Source organism: Populus trichocarpa, chromosome 5 (assembly GCF_000002775.5).
Source record: "Populus trichocarpa isolate Nisqually-1 chromosome 5, P.trichocarpa_v4.1, whole genome shotgun sequence".
NCBI lineage: Eukaryota > Viridiplantae > Streptophyta > Magnoliopsida > Malpighiales > Salicaceae > Populus > Populus trichocarpa.
The window spans coordinates 2,625,908-2,646,357 of record NC_037289.2 but is presented as its reverse complement, the minus strand read 5'-3'; the positions used below and the strand labels follow the sequence as shown (position 1 = coordinate 2,646,357).

General features: G+C 34.7%; 3 protein-coding genes across 3 annotated transcripts; 1 reads left to right on the top strand and 2 right to left on the bottom strand.

Moving 5' to 3' along the window:
- The first annotated feature begins 4,278 nt into the window (after positions 1-4,278).
- LOC18098845 (gibberellin receptor GID1C) lies at positions 4,279-6,923 on the top strand. Its single transcript, XM_006382599.3, has 2 exons — positions 4,279-4,632; positions 5,269-6,923. Exons 1-2 carry the CDS (start codon positions 4,594-4,596, stop codon positions 6,262-6,264), a joined length of 1,035 nt encoding a protein of 344 aa, XP_006382661.1. The 5' UTR covers positions 4,279-4,593; the 3' UTR covers positions 6,265-6,923.
- A 2,557-nt stretch (positions 6,924-9,480) lies between these two features.
- LOC18098844 (intracellular protein transport protein USO1) lies at positions 9,481-11,748 on the bottom strand. The gene has a single exon (XM_024601877.2). It carries the CDS (start codon positions 11,561-11,563, stop codon positions 9,683-9,685), a length of 1,881 nt encoding a protein of 626 aa, XP_024457645.1. The 5' UTR covers positions 11,564-11,748; the 3' UTR covers positions 9,481-9,682.
- A 5,004-nt stretch (positions 11,749-16,752) lies between these two features.
- LOC18098843 (histidine-containing phosphotransfer protein 1) lies at positions 16,753-18,684 on the bottom strand. Its single transcript, XM_006382597.3, has 6 exons — positions 18,356-18,684; positions 18,070-18,200; positions 17,886-17,954; positions 17,334-17,405; positions 17,129-17,201; positions 16,753-17,032 (listed from the first exon to the last, which is right to left on the bottom strand). Exons 1-6 carry the CDS (start codon positions 18,416-18,418, stop codon positions 16,982-16,984), a joined length of 459 nt encoding a protein of 152 aa, XP_006382659.2. The 5' UTR covers positions 18,419-18,684; the 3' UTR covers positions 16,753-16,981.
- Positions 18,685-20,450: the final 1,766 nt, after the last annotated feature.

Genomic DNA, 20,450 nt, shown 5'->3' with positions numbered 1-20,450 from the left:
ACATTAAATTATCAATAATCATTAAAAAAATAATTTTTTAACCGAAAAACAAACATCCAGATGTCAATTCCATAAGCTGGCAACTCTTTTCCTAGTCAATTTACGCGCCGGATCTGAAAACCAAGCTTGCATGTGAGAAATTTCAGGATTGGGTTATGGATAAGAGCACAGGAAATTCACCTGCTTTCCACGGTTATGGATAAGAGCACAGGAAATTCACCTGCTGTCTCTCTCAATAAATAAAAAATCAAGCCAGTTTTGATGAGTGTTGTCTCTGTGAAATCAACAGGAGTACTGTTTTAAAAGAAGTGTCCCGTAATGGGAATAATATAATAGTAATTTGGGATGATCAGCGATTCAGCAGAAATGCAACTGAGTCGAGTAAATCTTTATTAATATTTTTTTGGAGATCTAATTTTCTTTCTAAGCCCCTTTTTTATTCTGACAGTCGATAATTTATTTATTTTAGAAATTAATAAATTAAAATTGATTTTTTTAATGAATCTTAACGTGAAAGTATACACTTTCAAAGAATCAATTCAACCCAAAAGCTTAAACTGTTAGGTGAGGCTCCAAGATATGATTTATATTATTTTCTAACAAACTTCCTCAAGAGAAAACTATTTGGGCTTGAAACTTGCATAAACTCACATTATCTTGTGCTTAATTTTAATCAAATAAATAGGGATGGTGAGATTCGAACTCGTGATCGTTTGGTCATCGAGACTCTAATGCCATGTCAAATAATCAATTCAATCCAAAAACTTAAGCTGTTAGATGAGACTCTAACATATTATTTATATTATTTTCTAACATACACCATGTAATTGTACGGGCAAAGATTTCTTGTTGAATTCCATGTAACAAGTGCTATCTCATAGAAAGAGAGCAGGAAGAGAGATTTTGAAACGAGGGAATTAACAAAGAGAAGAAAAAACATGACCCTTGAGGAAATGCTAGCCATAGCCAAAGTGGGAGAAGGAAGGCAAAAAAACGATATTCTTGTTAAAATATCTCCGACCATCCGGAATTTCAACATGAGAAAAATCATGGTGTTATTAAACCTAATTTATTTAAAAAAATCAATGATTTAGAATCTAATTTGGATTGAGTTCCAAGTTAAATAAAAAAAATATTAATTCAATGAGAAATCTAGTTAACCCTAGTTAAAATCCAAATGAATCAACCTTGATGAATTAAAAATAAAAAAAAATATCTCGTTTTAATAGAAATAATTCATATAAAAACTTGATCCGATAACTCAACAATCTAGATTTATTTTCTAGTCTCTAGACAAATGTCCTACAAAAAATGGGGGACATAAAATTCTGATTCATGTTTATAGTGAAAGATAAAAGGATTAGTTTGAGTATTGTCGAGTGATTTTTGTTTTTAGATTGTTGAAAGATTCATACAAGGAGAAATTCTATTCATGTTTATAGTGCTTCACCTTTGGCCAAGCTATTTTTTTTTATAATGTAAAAATAAAATATTCAAGTGTTGTCAGTATATTTTAAAAAATAATAAAAATATTAAACGATGAGATTAAAAAAAATAAAAAAATAAAAAAATAAAGTGCAAGTCAACGCGAGCTAACAATGCAAACTTGCAACCTAAATTATGAGACTGAGTCAGCCTTATAGAAAACAAATTCAAAAAATAACGATTGTTAATTCCTAATAATCCAGATGTAAAATGATGGATTTGAGATGAAAAAAACAACAATCAACAAAAAAAAAACCCAAAAAAATAAAATACATGTAAGCTTGGATTGGGACACCAAACTGCGTGAGCCGAATCATGCAAATGGGATAACCTATCAGGAGAAAATGAGATAAATGACGAAGCTTGATTCTAAAAAGAACTAAATCTTAAATGACAAAACTGAAAAAAAAATATAAAACAGTGACCAGAAAAATACTCAGATTAACTAGCCAAACTTGCTGTCCAAGTGATGAGATCATAAGAGTTTGAACGAAAGAAAACTAGAAAAACTTACAAAGCTCTTTTTTTTTAAATAAATAATCAAATGATGAATAAAAAACTATGTCAACCAGAATTAACTTTTCAAGCCCGTGACCTAAGTCACTAAATTAGAAGACTCCATGTGGAATAACCACGAAATTCAATTCCCAACAAATCAAATGTTGAGTAATAAAATTAAAAACAAAATTCAATTACACAAAAGAATCCAAAAAATAACTAGCAAGTTAGAGAATAAAACTAAATTTGAAATAAAATAACTAAATTAGAAAACAACCTATAATCTTGAATTGAAGGAGAAATTTGAAAATAAAAATCAAACCCACAAAAGAATTCAAAACAAAAAATCAAAATAGAAAAAAAAATGACCAAATTTGAAAAAATAACAAATAACAATTATGGATTCAAAGGTGAAATTGAAAACAATTTGAAATTTGATAAAAAAAGAACCATGAACAAGAATTAAAAATAAAAAAAGGAGGACTGAAGTTAGAATATTAGTAAATGAGAGGACAACTTTGAAATTTTGAATGACCAACATGAATTTGAAGAGGAGGAAAGAAAAAAAATGAAAAGTGGAAGTAAGAGATATTTGATGACACATCATCGTATAAATAATGCCACACGCTGCCCTGCATAAAAAGAGACACATCGATGTTTATAATGTTGTCACGGAAGCTGTTGTTTGAACGATAAGAGATGTTACACGCGCTACCAAAAGACAACGAACGACTCCACCCTCTAGCATGTTAAACCCTAGTTTTTTTGGGTTTAAAACTAATCAAAAGACCAAATCAGCCATCGATTAACTTGATCACAACTAAAAACTATAATAAATATAAAAAAAAAACCCCTTAGGTGCCAATTTAATGATTTTTGTTTTTAAAGATATATAGTGATTTTAATATAATTTAAAAATATATAAATACTCTAAACGATGAACTTTGTGAAAAAGACTATATTATACTCAATAAGCAATTCATTAATTTTTTTTATAGCAATCCACAATATAATAAATTTCCATGCAATGTGAAACTCGAGTCCGTTTTAATGATCCAATCCTTTTTTGGTGGTAAAATGATTTGATTTTTTTTATTTACTTGGTATGACTTTTCCATATTTACATTGTTTTTCAACCCTCCGTTTACAAAAAGATATAATTATGTTTTGTTGATTCTTAGTTCAAATTAAAAGTTTGTTATTAAAATGGGTGAAAATTTTAATTAGTAGAAGTTGAAAATTTTTAACTTATAGATTCTAACTCATGTTTTCTTCATTCTTGAAAACAACTTGATTTAAGTCCTTTTTTTACCAAATATATATACTTCTAATTTAAAATCATCTTCATGATTTTTTTTTAATTATGATTCAAAATAAAAAAAAATTATTTTTTTCAAGTTATGTGAAACGGGCTCTTAGTACAATATCAAATTACTTCACTAGTTAATATAAGATCACTCGTAATTACGAAGCAAAAAAAACTATATATTAAATACATTAAAAGTTGTATTCTTCTCTTTCACTTAAATATGACATCCATGGTGAGATTTATTTATTAGTGCTGGCTTTCTGAGAGATAGAAAAATAATAAATCCAAGTTGTTTTGCTGGCAATTTAATATCAAAAGGGTTTTTTTTTTGCTGGTATTTTTTTTTATCATTTTATCCTTATATTTTTTTTATTGGTTAACCAAATTGTTTTTGAACAATCCAAGTTGATGGAATTATATTAGACCAATTTATACACAATTTAATTTTAAATTTAAATTAATAAATTAATCAAATTATAAAATTTTAAAATTAATATACCAAATCGGTTCAATAACAATATTAAACAATTCTTTCTGTTTTAGATATTTTGTTGTTACATAAAAAAAACTTAGCACGTGTATACACAGCCACAGCAAAACAAAACCCAACAACAGTACCAAACAAAGCGTTACCCACAATGGCCGCAACAGGTACAGAGGACCGCAAAAAGCGTTCCAGACGGACCCCGTTTGTCCTCACGTGACTTGGCGCCGGCCGCACGCACATAAGCTTTTGTCTTGTTTCTTTCTCTCACATTTTACTAATTTCTTCCTTTTTTTAATTATTCCTTTTGTTTTTTAGTTTCTTTTTATTGCGTCATAAATGCTCAAAATTATTTCCAAAAAAACAAAATAATTTTCTTACATAACCGGGTCCCACACAACAGTAATCTTTCGGCCGCTTACTTTGTCGTCTCTATATTCCCACCTCACACCTAATGCGCACTCTACCACTCACCTCCACACACTTGCTATCATGCACCCTCACCCTTATCCTCCACGCATACACATCTCTACTCCTCCATGTGGTATTTACCATTTATTGCCACCATTATTTCTCTCTGTGTTCAAAATTTGTTGTTTTTGCAAATTTGAAGGATACCCATCTCTGATATTTTGGCCTCTTGAAAGCTTTGATAATAAATGAAAGCTATGAGGATTAGAGCTAAAAAGATCAAATCTTTTGTTTTTGGTTTCATTATGTGAAGTGAGTTTTCAATCGAGTTGTTCTTAAAAAGGATCTAAATTGAAGTTTTAGATTTTGTTTTTCGACACTCTGTTGATAAAGAAGTGCTAGTTTCATGGCTGGAAGTAATGGAGTTAATCTCAATGAAAGCAAGGTACCTTTTTTTTAAACATTTTTGTACTCTTTTGGTGACCAAAGTTGGTGTCTTTTGATGGTTTTTTTGTGATGTTTGTGTTTTGGTGACTCGGAGTTGGAAATCAGCTGGATTTGAAGCGAAATTTATATTTTTTTGGTGGGGTTTTTGGTTTTGGTTTTGTTGGTGAGGGAAATTGGGTCTGGGGACTATGTTTAAGCAGTTTGGATTCTGTAGGTTGTGTTGTTTGAGATTTTGGGGTTTTATGTTCTTTTTTTTGGAAAGATGGAAGCTTGTTGAATAGTATTTGGGTTCTCAGGCTGCTGTGTTTTGAAGTTGTTTTGGGTTTTGAGATCATATAACAGTAGTTTGTTGATAGGTTGCTCTTGCTTGTTGTACGCATGATTGCTGGTTTTGAAGTCTTATTTTGGTCATCAAAATGTTGAACTTGGTTCCTTTTCGTTTCAATTCCGGATCAATTTAGTTTGGGGAATATGATTTGGTTTTATGGATAAATGTGTTACTTGTCAGTGTGTTTTTCATGGTTCTGTACTTGCTTGCTCGTTTGTGAAAAACTATCACTATTAATGGTTTATGGCCTGCTATTTTGCTATTCGGAATGAAAAAAATTGAAGATTTCCTTCATTTTTTGCTTAGAGGGTGGTACCCCTGAATACATGGGTCCTCATATCAAATTTCAAGCTGGCTTACAATCTTCTTCGTCGTCCTGATGGGACTTTCAACCGCCACTTGGCTGAGTTCCTTGACCGGAAAGTTCCTGCTAACGCGAATCCAGTTGATGGGGTTTTCTCATTTGATGTTATCATTGACCGTGGGACTAGCCTTCTTAGCCGAATCTATAGACGAGCTGATGCGCAAGAATCACAACCAAATATTGTTGACCTTGAGAAGCCTGTCAACTCGGAGGTTGTCCCTGTCATAATCTTCTTTCATGGCGGAAGCTTTGCTCACTCTTCTTCAAACAGTGCTATATATGATACACTCTGTCGCCGCCTGGTGGGCCTTTGCAAGGCTGTGGTAGTGTCTGTGAATTATAGGCGTGCACCTGAAAATCGATACCCATGTGCTTATGATGATGGATGGACTGCTCTGAAGTGGGTTAATTCAAGAACATGGCTCCAGAGCAAGAAAGATTCTAAAGTTCATATATACTTGGCTGGGGATAGTTCTGGTGGTAACATTGTTCACCATGTTGCTTTAAGAGCAGTAGAATCGGGAATTGATGTTTTGGGAAACATACTGCTGAACCCAATGTTTGGTGGGCAAGAGAGAACAGAATCAGAGAAGCGATTAGATGGCAAATATTTTGTTACTCTCCAAGACCGAGACTGGTATTGGAGAGCATTTCTTCCTGAAAGAGAGGATAGGGACCATCCAGCATGTAATCCATTTGGTCCAAAAGGTAAAAGCCTCGAAGGAATTAAATTTCCTAAGAGTCTTGTTGTGGTGGCCGGTTTAGACCTTGTTCACGACCGGCAAATAACATATGCTGAAGGTCTCAAGAAGGCTGGTCAAGATGTGAAACTTCTGTATCTGGAGCAGGCAACAATAGGTTTCTACTTGTTGCCCAATAACAATTACTTCCATACAGTGATGGATGAGATAAGTGAATTCGTGAGTCCTAACTGTTAATAGGGTTAACTTTACCAACTGGCAGCCATACTTGACCGAAGCTTGACATTCCTCTTTGGCTAAAATACGTGTTGTTTGCTGTTTTATGATTGTGTAGTGTTACCACTTACTGTTTTTATTAATCTTAAGTTGTTGCGTTCTGCTGCTCCGGGGTTCGGTCGTTGAAGTTTCCAGAAACAACTCGGCTCTGTTATTGGGTGCAGAGCATCTATCTAGCTGTGGTTCGGATCATGATCTGTTATATGTCCATTTTGCCGAATTTGAGTGGTGTAGTTTTTTGAAGTTTTAATAGCAGTGGGGGGTACTGTTGCACTCAATTTGGCAGGCCTACCACATTTAAGGTTACCCTTTCTGACTTCCAGCCCCAAAGGAGAGGAAGATGGAACTACTGGGTTTATATTTAGTGGCTGATCCCTTGTGGTGGACGGGTCGAAGCCTCTCTGATGTTATAAGGGCTAATTTTAGAACATGGATATGAAAAAGTCCATGGTACTGTGATGCAGTATGTTTCTAGATAAGCTTTAGTATATAGATATATATATATATATATAAAGGTGTTTGCTTATCCTTTTTTTTTTCTTTTTGTTGCAACTGTAAATGTTACTATGTTATTGCAAATTCAGAAATTATCAAGCACTCCTATATAGGTTTTCTTTGGATTCCTTTGCCTGTTTTTCTGATATGATATTATAACAACGTTAAAATCTTGTCATAGCTTGCTGAACCTTTATTATAGACTCCAGAATTTAGGTACGATAACTGTTCGGAGGAGCATATCTTTTTGTTGGAGAGTGACCATGTTCTTGACCGAAGACCAAAGCTCCGTTTTACAGGGGAGCTTTTAAGCTATCACAACGTTAAACATGCACCAAGTCTTACATTGTTTTGTTAAGGAGATAATGCACGTAATCAGATGACTAAAGCTTGTTGAAGACGCAGCTTGCCTTAATGTGCTTGTCTGGATGGACAACATCTGGATCATGAACGTCGTCTTCAAGTTGGAGCCTTGCTGTGCTGTGTTGCTATCTTCGAGGATGAAATAACTCTGTTCATTGTGATGGCTTGTTGTGTAAAGATTTATGGGATGAAGTCTTAAGCCATCCATAACTCTGATGACTTGGATCTGTAGTGTTTTGCAGGGAATGCTAATTCTTGAGCTATGAATATATACAAATTCTATTAAGAAATCTGTTTTTAATTTTTAAATTAAAAAAATATTTTTGTAAAATTTTAAAAAAATAAAGGGGCAACAATTTAGCTTAGATTGTAATTTCTAATTATTTTCTCCGCAATAAAAACAGAAATAAGATTCTTATTTGTATACAAACTCTGTTAAAAAAAATCTATTTTTATCTTTTTAATTAAAAGAACTTTTGGGTGAACAAAATCTATTAATTTTTTAAATGTAAATAATAATCTTTTTTTGAACGTGTTGCTAAAAATACTCTTGTTTATGACGTGAAGAGGCTTCCATGAAGTGGTTTTCTACACATGATAGGGTTTAACACTAGATTTAGCACCAGAAATTTAGTTTGTCTTGAGATAATTGTGAGCCAAGTGGAAAAAGGCATCAAAACGTGCTGCCTTTTAGTCCACTAATTCTGTTATCCTGGCCTCAAATCTATCCCTACATAACAATTCGGAGACATTGCAGCAAATGATTGGAAGCAAATTTCATGTACTCCATTTTTGGTTTTGATGAAGATTGATTTAATTCCGTCTTGGCATTTCTTGACGGCCTGTTCTTGATGCATTGTTTGAGGGCTTGAATGGCTGAGAAAATACAAAAAATGGCTTGTTTTTGATAGATACAAGCCCATTCAGTGGTGGTTGGAACTTGGACATCTCCAAAGGGACCACATTAAAACCACTTACTATCACTAAAAGGAATATTAGTACTTTGTTTGCACAATGGCAGGAGAACAGCTAGCTCCCGATGAAGACATGAAAGTCTTGTTTGATTGTCTTTGGAGACTCAAAGTCAAGCTAATCACAGTGCTAGCTTGTTCATTGATATCAATGGACAAAAAAGAAACACAAGTTAAGGGTTTGGTATGCGATGCAATCGCAGATTGCACTGCAATAACAGTCGCTTAGTGAGTGCTTGTTAACCCGCAGAACATCTCGTTAACCAACAAACCCGTTTATTATGTTTGCAAATCTTGTTTGGTTTGCATAAATGGTTAGAATAATGCTTCTTTAATGTGTTTAGCTATCAATAAATCAACTGTTTTAGCCCTTTTCAGGGAGAGTTTTCTTACAGAAAACGATAGGTCGCTTCTTCAAGTGGGATCTTTAATTAATGAGATATGAGTAGGATGGCTAATAGGACACCACCTAGGGTTTGTGCTAGAAATCCATTTAGATTATGGTTTATCCCTTTTGATGAACTATTGATCCAGGTCACTCAGCATTATTGGCCCGAGAAGGGAGAAAAAGACTCAAAAGGGAAGGCACTAATATGTTGCCATGATTTCTAGAAACCCTAATGCATAATCTTGTGGTTAGAAGTGTGCCTGACAAAGCATAAAATAGAGAAAAAAACAATGATTCAGAACTCCACCAGATACGACAGAAAATTAACAGCATTTTTTAAAGAGGGGTTCAAGATCCCCACTTCTTTGCATCCTCACTACCTGGTTCACCAACATGCTTTGCTCAGCACAACGTTGCAGATGAGCTAATATAGCTTGCCTAGGATTGACACCTCACATGAAGAGCAAATCACGAGAGAAGTGGTGTTCAGGATTTTAGAAGAGATTTTTAAACTCAATTTTATTGCCTAGAAAAAAAAATTCTCTGAGAATCGAAATAGAATGTCGTACCTCGATAGCAACAGAAATTCCAGAAGATTGATCTTTTTTTCGGTGCAAGAATTCCAAAGGATAAGGTTAACAAAAATGATAAAGGGAAAAAAATAAAATATAACAGTCCAACTGAGCAACTGATAGCGTAGTTGCATCCTCCTAACCCGTGATTTTCGCAAAAGAACTAGGGAAACAATTTGGGATCCTGCTTATATGGAATACAATCACTGGATTTCTCATGATACAATATTGTGCCAACATGATATCCGAATCACAGCATGAAATCCAACCGCTATAGTTGCAGTAGAGCACAATAATGTCCAGAAACATGCCCTGCTTGTTACGCTAGAGTGTGATTGAACATATCCAACAAATTAAAGAAGAAACTCAAGCAAAGCATATAACAAGGTGCAGAAAATAAATAATATATTCATCATCATACTCGAAATGGCGGTTAAAAACCTCCAGCTGTCGCAATGCCAAGTTTATGTCTTGGCTAAAACCAGAGTTAAGAGTAACAAACTGGCAAACTCTGCTGTCAGGTAGAGCTTGATTAACTATGAATTAATTCTAGAACTTAAGCAACATGCCTAGAAACAAAAAATTGATCATCAACGTAATCTAGCAACATATGCAAGAGACACTGCTGCAGCAACAACTGCAGTTGCTGAAGACAACAGACTTAAAAGGCTATTCTTCTTATCCGCCTTTGCCACAGAATTCTGCAGAAATTCTAATTGTTGCTTCATCTCCTCCACCACTGTCTGCTTGTTACTAAATGCAGTCTTAATAACTTCCAGCTTACTTGCATACGGTTCGATTTCACCATTAAGCATCTTTTCAGTGACAATCATATCTTCTTTAACATTGTTTGATTCACATAACAATGCAGCAGTATTCTTTAGCATGGCTAGTGCTCTATCATAATTAGTACCAGCTGATTCTATTTTGGTCCTCAACTCATCTATTTTCCTTTCTGCTTCTGTGAAATGCTTCTGTAACAAATCTTTTTCCTTCTCCAACGTAGCAACTTGGCTTTCCATTTCCTTCTTTTGCGAGACCAGACTCTCATGCTCGTTTTTCATCTTTGCACGCTCCTCCACAGTTTCTTCAACTCTCTTCTCCATTTCCAAAACTTTAGACCTCAAGTTCATGGCGTTCTTTCTCTCCTCACCTAAACTTTTTTGAGCAGTGTCCCTCTCAAGCCTTACTTTCTCAAAAGCATCTTTATAATGACTGGCTTCAGAAACTACTTGTTTGTTCTTATCTTCTCGATCCTTGATCGATTCTTGCATTGAAAAAATATCACCCCTTAGCTGACCCACCTCCTCGTGCAGCTTCACAATTTCACCCTCCTTAATAACTTTCACTTCCTCAATCTCATTCTTCTCTCTCAACAATTCCTCAATTAATCCTTTCTTATCCTCAATTTCAGCATAAGCCATGATCTTATATTTACAGTCATCATCCTTTTCCTCCATTAAACGCACAATTGTCCTTTCTTTTTCCTTCTTCTCTTCCATCAAACCATCAATTTCCCTTACCATTGCATTCTCCTTCTCCAATGCCAGCCCCAAACTCTTCTCCAATTCCATAGCTTTTCCGCTCAAAACTCCCTTCTCCTTCTGCAAACTTGATACAATCTCATCAAGTTCCCCTGCTTTTCTCTCCAACTCACCAATCTTCACCTTCTGCTCACTTTTTTCACCAGCAATCTCGTTCCTTTCCTTCTCAATCCGTCCAATCTCTCTCTTCAAATCCTCAATTTCATTCACTTTCTCCACCAAATTATTTTCAGCCAAACCTCTCAATCTTTGAAGCTCCTCAATTTCTTTCTCTCCGTCCTTCATTTCCTTATCCAACAAAGCATATTGTTTATAAAGTTTCTCAATCTCTTCCTCACCCTCCCTCTCCATTTTCTCCAATTCAACCACACTATCTTTCAAACCATCAGCCCCCTTCATCCAATTATCAACATCACTCTTCAACAAATCCCTCTCGCGATAAACCCGACTCAATCTATCTCTCTCAGTCTCAACATTCATCACTAACCCCTTAACCTCACTCTCCAAGGCCCCAATTTCATTGTCCTTCCCTCTCTTCTCTCTCACCAGACCATCAACAAAACTACCCATTTCAACCATCCGGGTCTCGATAAAAACACAAAATAGCGCCTTTTCTATCTCCAAACTCACCCTCCCATCACTGATTTTACCCAACTCACTCTCCAACTCACTCTTTTCCTTACAATACAGAGCCAGCTCAGTCTCCAAAGCCTCCTTAGCTTTCACCAGAGATTCAACTTGTTGTCTGCGTTGTTTTGCCTCCTTGACAAGCAAATCATTGACAGTTTTCAAAGATTGAAACTTGTCATCAGGGTCTTCCATGGAGGGTTGCTGGTGTTGATGTTGGGTGGTCAAGTTTTGATTTTGATCCCGTGGGTTTTGTTGTTCGGGGTCTTGGGTTTGATGGATCACTTTCTTTTTGGCCATTTCTTGTTTTTTTTTTGTAGTGGTGAAAGTATTTGAGGATTTTAGGGTTAGGGTTTTGCTAGGGTTTTTATGGTGGAGAAATGAGAAAAAGCAGAGGTGATCAAGAGACAAGAGGCACGGATAAGGGGATAGAAGAGAGAGAAATAGGGTGAGTTGAAGAGTTGTTGAGGGTTCAACAATTGAGGCCCACAGGAGATAGAGAATCTCAATTGTTTTATAACGTGGGAAGATTTTTTAAAAAATAAATGGGTTTTTTGAAAACATGATGGGGTTTTTTATAATTTCAACACAGTAATATAAAAGGTTTTTGAAAAATTACATGTCTTGAAAAAATAAAAACATGAGCCTTTTCTAGCATAGTTGCAAGAACAAGTTTGTTGAGTAAACCTAATAACTCATTAAATTAAGATTTAATTTGGTTTGAGGGGGTGAAAAATATGATTTTCTTATTAAAATATGTTATTTTAGATATATTTTTAAGAAATTAGTTCTTGTAACTATTTTTGCCAAGTTCACGTGGGAAGGAGGATAGGCATGAATTTTAGTTTATTTTTCCTTTTTGAACCATGATTTTGAGCTCAATTCAATTGGTATATTGTTAAAAAATTAAAATTCAATTGGTATGATACTTCATATGAAAATTGTGATTCCAAAATGTTTATTAATTTAAATAGTAATGTTGAGTTATATTATAGAAATATTTTTTATTAAGTGATTAATTTTTTATAGAAAGTTTTCTGAGATTTTGTTTGAAAATCTCACCCCATGAGTGAGTTTGAAACTTTTATTATTTTGTGTTTAATTTTTATCAAATAAATAAGAAGAATAAGATTCGAATTCGTGACCGCTTAACCATCAAGACTCTGATACCATATCAAAAAATCAATTCAACCTAAAAACTTAAATTATTAGATGAAATCTCAAAATATAATTTATATTATTTTTTAAAAGATACTAATAACTTTCTAGATAAAATTTAATAACACATATTGGTGTGTTTTTTTTTTTTTTTTGGAATAGAAAAGGGCCAAAGGAAACTATGCATCGTCCCCCTTTACTAAGACATGTTCATGGTTGAAGGGTGTAGATGCATGCTCGAAAAATTGAGGCCAATCTTGACACAAACATCGGCCTACACATTTTCTTCACTGGTAATGTTTTCTCTCTCAAGAATTTTATAGCTCAAGATTTCTTTAGCTATTGTCAATGAGCTGATGGCTTAACCATCTCGCATGACATCCATGTTCCCTGTGAACCTCTGTTTCGTAACTAGATATACACTCATACACACAACAACTAGACAATTTCGATTCCTAACATGAACGAAATCAACCAAGGATCTTGTAGCCAGCCAGATGGTATATAGCCTCTTCTAAAACAGGGGATTTTATGGGTTGGATCCATCCATCCTTTCACCGTGGGGAATCGAGTTGTTTATCAGTTTCATAGATTTGAAAGTAACACATTAATCCCTGAACTCTTCTTATAGTGTGAATTAGGTCCCTTTTTGGCTAGAAAAGCCAGAACGTTTGTCCCCTCGCCAACCCATTAGCCCTCTCATTGACTACGGTAGCATTGGGCTAAAGGGTCTCTACAAGAAGAAAACATGAAAGCAATCAGAGTGGCAGACATAGTTTTCAAGGCTACTCAAAGTTATAAAACCCGGTCTGCTTGTAACCAGGGCAAGGCCCAGCTTAGTTTATAAGGGCTTAGCAATTAGCGCATAGTAATTACTTGGGATTTTCTTTTGTATATTGCTCTCTGCCTATGGGAGTGGACAAAGTAGGAAAGTGATAACACAAAAAATCACAAGAAAAAGGCATACAAAATTTAATGGATGAAAAGTACTGCGGATGTGAATACTGAATTTTCAATTTTATTATTTGAAAATTAAAGCATAAAATAACTATCTTTTTATAAAGTTTACAACATTTTTAAATAGATTGGAAACCTTATCTCTATTAAAAAACAACTAGGAATCCAAAATATAAAGAAAATAAACAAAAACATTTGACTTAAATCATAGAGTCTTATTAAACATAAAAATAATATATCATGAGCATCAATGCTCAAAATACAATTTTAAATGATCCCACGGTTCATTGAGCAATGTTACTTGTAAAAATTTAAGCATGATTTAACAGTTAAATCTTTCCATTGCATTGATGTTATATGTATATTTCATTAAACATCCCATGCTGAATCTAAACATTCAACTCATTAGTTTTCTTTAAGATACACAGCTGAGAAATTTGTACAGTTTGGAGGTCCCCAAGATACTGATCAACCTGAGATTAGGCTGCCATCAACTCTAGATATCTGGAAACCAATTATAGAAGAGAGTCTAGCATAACCATATTGCTAATGGATCATCGACAAACTTAAAGCATAGAATTCATTTAGACAACACAAGCTCAAAGATTCAGGGTAGAAGCTTGAAGGATATTGCGTAGCTGGATTCTTTTTTTTTTTTTTATATATATATATATATATATTAATATGGGTGTCCGGATCAGTTTATGCGTACCTTGATTAATCTCATGAACCATGAAATTAATAACCATGTAAACTTCCAGTGACCCTGAAATTATCTACCTTTGCTTTTATATTTTTAGAGGCTTTCCTCTCCGTCTTTGTCAAGCTATGAAGAAAAGTGACTCCCCGCAACTCTGCGAACCTCTACTAGCTCCTTAAACTCCTCTCCTAACCCTTTAGCCTTTGCTTGCCTCTTCCATACCTTTCTTTTTAATTTTTATAATTTAATTCGATAAAATAAGAATGATGAGATTTGAAATTTTTATATTTCAGTAAATAATGTTTTGATATCATTTGAAAAGCCTATCTCAATTCAAAAGTTTAAATTTTTGGATGAAGATTCAAGAATAGTTAAATATTACTTTCTGGCTATGCTTAACAATTTGCAGTCAATTTTCTAAACCCCTCTTCATTGAATCCTGGTGTTCTCTAATCCCAGAATAATTAATACTTTAAAAGAAAATTGCCAAATCAGTTACCCGTAATGAAAAATGCCAATGGATGTCTTTAAATCCTGATGTTCTCTGATGTGATCATGCTTTGAATCCCTGCTGCCAAACCTGCCTGGACAAATTTTAACCACATGAAGTATTTTCAGCTGGAAAGCATAAAATTGCTCATGTCTGTGAAAGCACATGGTCTTGTCTCACTATAAAATTACTTGTCTAGCAGATTGTTCCAAGTTGGCACAGTACTTGTTCCTGAAAACACTTTGGTTGTTGCCTTTTGTTAAGTATAAAACGTGGGGGTTAAAGCTTCTAGTTCTACATGCATGCACTTGCTTGCCTGTTGACAAAATTAGTATCATATAATATACCAGGATTGAGACTGCACTTGAAGAGTACGAGACATGCATTCTGCATTCAATACGAAATATTATATCGAATCACATGCTAGAATCTGTCCATCTGGAAACTCACTCTGCCAAATTTGCTTAGGGTTTTTAAATCACAAATAACCACTTTATTCCACTCCTATTTTTTGAGCAAAACTAGCCTTTCCATGAGTTCCTTAATGGTCACTAATGGGAGTTTAGTCCATCGACAGTCTTCCTTGCAGAGTGTGGAAATTGATAAGATCCAGATGCAAGCCCTACTCATCTTCAAAACTTAAAGAAAGTCATATACACATGCCCTGTGAGCTTTTCGGTCAGCCTAAAATCCATGAAACATATCACACCAATTCACAACTATGATTTGTCATGAACTGGAAGAGAAAAAAATGAAGTCAAATGGTTGGTTAGTAATGCTTTAAACAAGAACCATGCCAATAAATACAGAACTCTGCCATTACAGCATGCATATTGGCCTTTGCTTCAAGATACCTGCAGACCAGGAGACATCCCATCTCATATGAAAACAGTTGACCTTATAAAAAAACACATCCATTCATTGAACGCAATACAGGGATTATGAAATGGCTGATTAAAATATATTGCAGGAGATAAACGAATCACCCCATCAAAATGGGATTTTCTTCTTTATTTTTGATAATTGATATCAAAGTACATTACCAGCCATCTGTACTCATAAAAAACAGTATGACATCTTCTTGATAGAGGCAATGGTCGGTGGCTACCATTTTTATTTAGCCAATGTGTGTGCTTGTCCTTGTTGTAACATGGCAGCCAATCTTATTCATCCAAATGGAAGCATAGCCATTAAATCAGTCATAGACAATATTATAGCAGTTCAGTTTCTTGTGTCCATAGAAGAGGATTGTTTAGCAGCTAGTGTTGATTAGTGTTTTGAACTGTGATCTGTGTTTGATAAAGGAGGTTTTAAAAAAATCTATAAATTATTATTTTTTATAATTAAGTTTTTAAAAGAGAGTTTTGAGTGAGATCTATGTAAAATTATAATGTGTTAATTAACTAAATACTTTTAAAACAATGATTGAAGCAAAACACAGCTTTAACCACGTATTACTACACTACCACACTGACCCTGATGTCAACAATATTTTAGGACTAAAGCCTTCAAGTTTGGAGTGGTTTTGAGGTGCACAACCACATTGGCTTTTTGAGGTTCATCAAGATTGGTTGAGTGAGGATTTCATTACTTTATCTGATGACTATAATGACAGAAACTTCACACCTTCCTTAACCATGTGAAAGTTCTAATTAACCCCACCAAGAAATAAAAAAAAGAAGAAGAAATTTCCAACTTTTATCCAACCATTAAAAATTAACTAATATGATGCTTAGTTACATATATTCTTATATATCCAAATAAGAGAAAAGGTTGAAATACAAACATTCCCTTCCATCACTTACCTTTGCTAACCCTACCCTTCCTTACCCTTCTTCCATCCAAACATAATGTGTACAAATTACAACTCAGTTTTGCAACAATGCATCTCTATCTACCTTTAAACTGCAGTTCGTCCATAGGCTTTCAAAGTTCATTGGAAGAATGAGACAAATTGAGGAGCATAGAGGTTCTTCTCTACTGTTGAAGAAAATGAAGTTCTTCTATAGATGCTATCTTAAAGTCTATCTTCCATTATTGATCTGCATCTCCTTTCCTTTCTTTTTTTTTAACGTAACAAAGATGATTTAAACTTGAGTCCTGATCGTCATGGTGGGAAGAGTACCACTAGATTAGATGGCCATTAGTAATAATATACCATTCTTTAAGCAGAAGGAAGAGCAATTGCCAACAAAGTACTGGTTTATTCACATTCTTCATCACTGCTCATGCGTTGGATATAATACAAACTTAAGCTAAAATAATCTGAACTGTTTAGAGCTTAATCACACAACAGGAAATGTGGAAAGAAAGTAGAGCAATGAAGGAAGAGAACAAAAGCTTCTCTACATATCCAAAATCCCACTTTACTAGCTGTCTCTAGCTATGATCTTCTGCAAAGATTTTCACATCATCACGTTGGCCAAGGAATTGACCCTCCTGCTGCCAAAACCTGTTGCTCAAGCTGCAATCATACAAATAGAAATCAGTTGCTTGTGAAACAATGTTCAATCTTAACAAGTTAAATTCTTTCTCCCTTTTTTCTCTTATTTCCTCTTACCTTGAACAGAGTTTCAAGCTTAGTTTTCACCAGGGAGTACTCATTCTTCACTTGCTGGAGACATTTTTGACACCTACACCACACCCAATTTGACACCAGAAACATGAAACAGTGGATAACAATACTTTTTTAAGATTGAAACGAACAATTTGTGGGGTAAAGCTACACCGAAACAATCTGAAATATTAGTTGAAGAGAAACTTACCCTTCAATATTTCGCTCCTCGCAGTAGTTGCGGAAGGCAATGCAGACTCTCTGAACTCTTTGAACCCCAATGCTGTTATTTCAAGACCTCTTTCAATGGTATATACGAGATGGAAGAGATATAAAAGAAAAAAATATTCCCATGATATATAGCCAAAATTGGTGTGGTGCAAAAATGTTATATAGCCATCACCCAAATTTTTAGGATCAATTAACCATGAATAAAACTAAGTTGAGAAGTAAAACTGAACATTGCATAGACAACTGCACTGATTTGAAACTTGAGTGTAAAACTCTTTAGCCAGCTGTACTGCCAATGGTGAGACATTTGCTTCAAGCAAGTGACAAGTTTTGTGTTACAAATTTGACTTTAAGCTATGAAACCATAACAGTAACAGTCAAAATCTGTTATATGTGCTGGTTGACATTGTTGGAGAAAGTGGAAACAAATTTCATCCACTGAAGGGAAAAAAAAAAAAAAACCCTTTCACTATGACCACCTAGGCATAATAGTAGATTCAGCTTTTAGTTAAACAAGGTGATTGGAGATCACCTGGAGCTGCTGCCCTTCAACTGGTGAACATGAGCATCAATTTTTCTGTAATCTATACTTTGCTGCTCTCTATTCAATACCAAAAAAACATTACATTAGGACAGTGGAATCTACCAAGATATTTAACACAAAATAAAGAAGAAAAAGAAATGTTATAGGAGATCTACAGAGTTAAAATTCTCACAAATCTTTGGCTAGCTCATTGATAAGCTTTTCAGAGTCTTCAAAGAAAAGAGTCACCAGTTCAACTACGAAATCTGGGTTGCTCTCATCTTGAAGTTGCTGAAGTTGGTTAAACTGGTCATCCAAAAATCCCTTCACACACACACACACAAAGAACTCATCAACAACCAGCCAGAGAAAGACCAAGCAAAGTAGAAACAAAAACAAAACAAAACCTAAGCATAGCTTCTGCTTCTCTTCAAGACATATCTACAGTAATGTTAACATATTGCAAGTTATGCTCTGACCTCATTAAACAGTTGGCCTGTGTAGTCGACTAACTGCCTTTGCAACTGAACCACACTATCCATTGTTAGCTTTTCTCAAGTTCTTTGCTAGCTAAGTTACTTTGCAGATCTTCTACTTCTAGCGTGTAGAACTAGATGAAGTACATTAATTTCTTTGAAAAACTGTAAAAGCAAGAAAAGGGTCTTTGTAGCTAAAGATTCTTTCTTGCTTTTATAGTAGAGAGTAGACCGCTATAATGAGGATGTGAAGTTACTCTTCTTTGTATTATTGGTCTTTTACTTTCCCTCCCTTCTCTGGGTTTGTGTGTTTTTTGTTTTCTTTCTTCTCTCTCAACTCGATGCATCCTTTCTTTTATTTACAGGTTTTGTACTGTGTTTACGTTCACTTTAAAAATATATTAAATTAATATTCACTCCAATTGAAGATCACTCTGCACACAGAAATTTATTTATTACGATAATTTTATGTTTTTTTTTTTTTTTTAAAAAAACCATTTTACATCACAACGTTAAATACGTTATCAAATTGTCTTAAGAAATTTGACAGCATCACAAGATCCACAACTTGATTCCAATCCATATCCCTTTCACCTTTCATCCCTTTACTTCCAGTAACAGATAACCAGAGCTATAAAACCCGGCCTAATTTATATACTTAACTCTTGTTCTTAATGTCAACGAAGATCAAAAGACTATCTAATTATTTCAATACTACAAAACTAGTTAATTAATTTCAATTAATTACTAGAATAATTTATAATTAACTCTTGTTCTTAACTTTATCTTAATTTCTAAAGACTTGACAGCTCCTCCTCTCAAACCAAGAAAACAGGACTCATATTATTAATTGGAAGCTGGTACGCCAAATAACAGTACTCATATTCATAGTGTTAAGATACAAAATTAAGGAGAGCTAAACCCCATATTATTATTATTTTATGTTGGGCATATGATGAAGGAACAAGTGAAAGTGATGTGAAATCTTGCTGCGTTTATGTCTCTGGGAATTTTTTATGGGGTTTTTTTTTTGTCTCTTCTAAGTGAAATGAATAATAGTGATTGCTAATGCAAAATCCCTCTCTCTCTCTCTCTCTCTTCAATGATGGAGTTGCTATGGATAAAAATATTAGACTTGTTCGATGAATATATTTACTTTTATCTTACCTACCTACGTACTCCCTTCGTCTTCTTCTCTTTATCCTCCAATATTATCTCTTCCTTTTTCACTTTTACTCTTGAGATTATGGTCATAATATCATGGATATTTATGCATTGACGTTTTTGAAGATAATTTTTTTAATGAATCCAAACCTTTTTTTTCCCAAGCTAATATTTGTAGGAAATTCCGACCGGTGATGTTCTGATATTTGCTCTTAGGAGGTAAAGCACACTGACACAATATTTAACGTGGTTCGGCAAACTGCCTACATCCACGGGAGAAGCCATTGCATTATATAGGGAGAGAACAAGATTTACAACAATAGAGGAGGAGGAATCATCCCCTCTTTGGCAACTCTCAACCTCACTCTATTTCTCTCTTTTCAGTGCTGCAATGGCAGCTACTGCTGGCTGCCTTGGCAGCCCACTCTCTCCTACATTTCTCACATCTTTGGCTCTTCTTTCCCTCTCTCAACTCTCTCATTTTGCTCTCAACCGTATGCCTCTATTTATAGGCATCCATGGTGCTGCTCCACTTGTTCTTTGGTCAATAATGGTGGCTGCCAACTCCAGCTCTTCTTCAACAAAGGTGGCTGCCAACTCCAGCTCTTCTTCAACAATGGTGGCTGCACCTAGCAGCCCTCTTTGACAATGGCAATGGCAGCCATCTTCTTCTAGAAGATAGGCTGTAAATGCTCTATGATTGCTGCACATAATGGCAACAATCCAACAATCACCCCCTTTGCCATTCATGTGGGCAATTGTCCTCTTGCTTCTTCAGCACATGCTTGCATTCTGCAGCTCTTCCAAGCTTACCATTCCGAGAGCGTCTTTGGCCAAGTTTCCAGGTACTTACCAAACCTTTCAATCACAGAGTCACCCAAGCACCCCTTTGCTCACTCCAAAGGATCACTTCAACTAGATGGTTTGTCACATC